Source organism: Empidonax traillii, unplaced genomic scaffold, assembly GCF_003031625.1.
Source record: "Empidonax traillii isolate 1590-97213 ecotype Southwest subspecies unplaced genomic scaffold, ASM303162v1 scaffold662:size427329, whole genome shotgun sequence".
Lineage (NCBI taxonomy): Eukaryota > Metazoa > Chordata > Aves > Passeriformes > Tyrannidae > Empidonax > Empidonax traillii.
The window spans coordinates 228295-231857 of record NW_020955855.1 but is presented as its reverse complement, the minus strand read 5'-3'; the positions used below and the strand labels follow the sequence as shown (position 1 = coordinate 231857).

The following is a 3563-nucleotide window of genomic DNA, read 5'->3' as shown; positions in this document are numbered from 1 at the left end:
CGGGCTCCGGCGGGGAGCGCGGCCGGGGCCCGGGCCCCCGGAGCGAGCGGCCGGGATGCGGTGCGGGAAGATGGCGGCCCCGCCGCCGCCGCCGGCAGCTGGGGCGCCGGGCGCTTGGGGCGGCGTGCGGCGGCGCTGCCAGCGGCTGCTCTACTGGGTGCCCGTGCTCTTCATCTCCAGCATCCTCTGCTGGTCCTACTACGCCTATGTCACCCAGCTCTGCCTGCGTGAGTGCCGCCGCCGCCGCGGCGGGCGGGGGGCGCGGCGGGACGGGGGTGGGCGCCGCCGCCCCTGCCGGGGGAGCGCAGCCGGCGGGACGGACACGGGCGGCGGCGGCGGCTGTGGGGTGTCGATGCCGGGGCCGCCCCTGGGCGCTGCCGCCGCCACGCCCGCGGGCCGGGCCAGGACCGGAGCAGGGGCTGGGGCTGGCAATGGGCCGGGCCGGGCAGGGCTGGGCTGGGCTGAACCCTCTCGCGTCCCGGCCGCTCAGACGAGGCGCATCCACGCCGCCTGATTCTTGCCGCGACCTGGTAGCGCCTGGTTATCCCATGCGAGGAGGGATCCGGTCGCACGGGGCTTTTCACGGGCGCGAGTTTCCCTCCGTGGAGTGCGCAGCGGGTGACTGGTCCAAACCCCGGGCATGGGAAGCGGGGTCTGACCATGCGGGTGGCTGAGCGGAGTTCGCCGACCCTTCGGCCTGACAGCCTGTAAATACACACAGAGACACAGCTCACATACATACACATACGTGTAACATGTGAGGGCCATTTGTCAGCCGGCGTTGAAGCAGGAACAGGTAACAGGAAATCTTCCAGTCACCCCGTGCCACTCTCCAGTCATCTAGAAAATGCCCGGCTGTCACAACTTCTTTGGCATCGGCAGCCTGCATGTCATTCAGAAGTCATCGTGACCACGCACCTTGGCACCTGTTCCTCAGCGTCAGGCAAATCATTAATCACATACTGGAGACTGGGTGTGATATGAGTATTTGTGTAAATCTGAGTAGCTGAGCCGGAGGGCTTTATTAAATGACCAGCTTACCAGGCTCCCTTGGTTTCTGGGTTTGGGTTTGTTTTTTTTTTTCTAATTTTGACTTCTCTTATGGTGTATCTTGTAGAAAAAAATAGTATCTTTTAATTTTACGGGCTAATGTGTGGTATACTGTTGTTTCACTAACAGTGTTAGAATAATGGCATAAAGGAATCTGAGTTGTAAGTCTTCAACTATTCGTATTAAAAATCTCAGCAGTCTGGTACCTAATTTTTGATTTATTTTTTTTTTTATTGTATGTAAAAGATTGATAGAATTTTTTCCTGTAGATGTTTGGCTGAGCAGTTGAGGGACTAAGCAAAAAAAATGATTGCTAGGCCTAGCACCTCTATTTTGGAGGGAGATATGAAGACTTGGTGTGGTTCCTATATTGGAGGTGGGCTTTTTGCATCTTTTTTTTTTCCTTAAAAATATTCAGATCTGTTAGTTTTGAGCGCCACTCTTCAGCTAGAGTTGCTGTGCTCTCCCGAGAGGAAGAATGCAGTGTCTGCCTTCAGTGCAAGCAGGTGAATTGTTTGCAGGGTTCTGGGAGAAGTTGACTGAGCAAGCCTGGAGAGAGGAGCTGTTAGCTGGCACGATGAGGGAGAGGATGTTTAAAGAGAAAGTTGTTCTGTAGTTACATACATTTGTCCTAGTGTATGCAGCCCTGTAGTAGGTACAGGAGGCTTATGTTGGGCATTTTTTCTTCTGTGTAATCTTGTAACAAGGAAAGATTGGGTTTTAGCTTACCTGAAAGCAGGTTTTGTCTTAAGGAAATTACATGCTTGAAACTTGCTTCAAACTGTAAACTATGGTACCCTATTGAGAACCCCTCAAAGCAAAAGGTCTGCGATGGAAGGGGAGGAGGAGGAGGGAATCCTGGGCCTCTGCTAAAATGTCTTTTACTCAATTCCTTTCTATGGATAAGGGTGATTTTTTTTTTTTTTAATTTTTCAGTTTCCCCCACTACCACCCCTTTTCCATTCTGCCTGGCTCACCAGTTTTTGAATTCAGCATAATAGTCATCTACAACTTCCGCTAATTCCATCTTTTATCTGTATCTGGATGCTTTCCCTCATTTTTGGCATATTAAGATAAAATAAACTTACGTCTTGTCTTACTAATGAATATTTAGTGTAAACAACAGAAGGAATAACTAACAACTCTGGGAACGAAAGCCAACGGCAGGAATAGACTGTAAGCATTTCAGTGCTTTGAAGCCAGCCTGTCTGCTCAGTGCATCTTTTATTCCTGCAGCACTGAATGCTAAAGAGGACGCATATAGCTGCTTTTTTTTCTGCAGCTTACTGTCATTGATGCTAATGACAACATACAGGGAACAGTGTTAACCATTGTGCAGTAGGACTTAGCAAGGACTTTGCACTGTTGTAAGTGGTTTATTTGAGCTTTTAGTAATGAGCTAATTTGAGCTTTTAGTAGTGTTTCAAATGTAGTATTTTGAATGTGTTTTTTTTTTTTTTGCAATTTTAATCTGAGCATTGTAGGAGGAACATTATATTTTTTTTAAAAAGAAGTCTACTAGGCTGATTCCTTTCGTTCCTAAAGCTGAATAGTTACAGCACTGAGAAGCATCTTAGGAATGAAAAAGGTTTTAGGAATAGAAAAAGAAAGTCACTGTTTTTAACAGCAGCATTACCACGTTTGTCTCTTTTATTAGTGGATTCAGTTAAGTGCTCATGCAGTTTTAACCTTTAAGGAAAAGGAGAAAGGTGCTGAACACTAGCAAATGTTTCTCTTCTTCCCATACATTATAGAACACTAGAATTAAATGTGTAAATTAATTGGTCTTAAAATACCTGGCTAAAAATTGCTTCTCTCTATTTCAATACCATTCTCTTAACTTTGCCAGTATTATCATCTCACAACCTGTCTGCCAACAATAGTTGTTTTTCTCATCTCAAATACCTTTGTTTGTGTTTAAAATTAATGGGGCTTTAACTATTCCTTCTCTTAAAAAAATTTGAGTGTGTTTATGAGAACCTGAGGAATACAGATCTCTTGTTCTTCCTCTAGAACAATACTATCATGAAGTTCAAATGGAATTCTTTCCCCCAGCACCTCGTCCCTGGGTCTATACTCAGAAAATACACATTGGATTCAATGTTTATGAAAACCCAAACATGAAATTCGGTGTTTATTAAATAAAAGAATTGTTCTGTCGTCTTCCTTTTTAGATGCATCTCTACTCAGGTTTGTAGAACTATAAGGAACATGGAGTAGTTGTCCACTCCATGCTTTAGGTAAGGCAGAACCAGCAGTTATTTGCAGTTTCTGCTGGTTGTCAGAAATGTTTGTTATAAACTTGGATACTGAGGTACCTTTTTCTCTTTTCTTTTCTTTTCTTTTCTTTTCTTTTCTTTTCTTTTCTTTTCTTTTCTTTTCTTTTCTTTTCTTTTCTTCTCTTCTCTTCTCTTCTCTTCTCTTCTCTTCTCTTCTCTTCTCTTCTCTTCTCTTCTCTTCTCTTCTCTTCTCTTCTCTTCTCTTCTCTTCTCTTCTCTTCTCTTCTCTTCTCT

General features: G+C 45.6%; 1 protein-coding gene across 6 annotated transcripts in view; it reads left to right on the top strand.

Moving 5' to 3' along the window:
- Nucleotides 1-47: 47 nt before the first annotated feature.
- Nucleotides 48-3563, top strand: part of ZDHHC2 (zinc finger DHHC-type containing 2) — a 38040-nt gene continuing 34524 nt past the window's right edge. For 2 of the 6 annotated variants that reach the window (XM_027899370.1, XM_027899371.1), the window contains exon 1: nucleotides 52-227. In XM_027899370.1, the coding sequence (XP_027755171.1) occupies nucleotides 56-227 (172 nt within the window). In that variant the 5' untranslated portion in view covers nucleotides 52-55. Of the gene's footprint in view, nucleotides 228-1092; nucleotides 1253-3224; nucleotides 3291-3563 lie in introns of those variants that run through there. The other 4 variants (XM_027899374.1, XR_003572975.1, XM_027899372.1 and 1 more) reach the window with 4 other exon arrangements.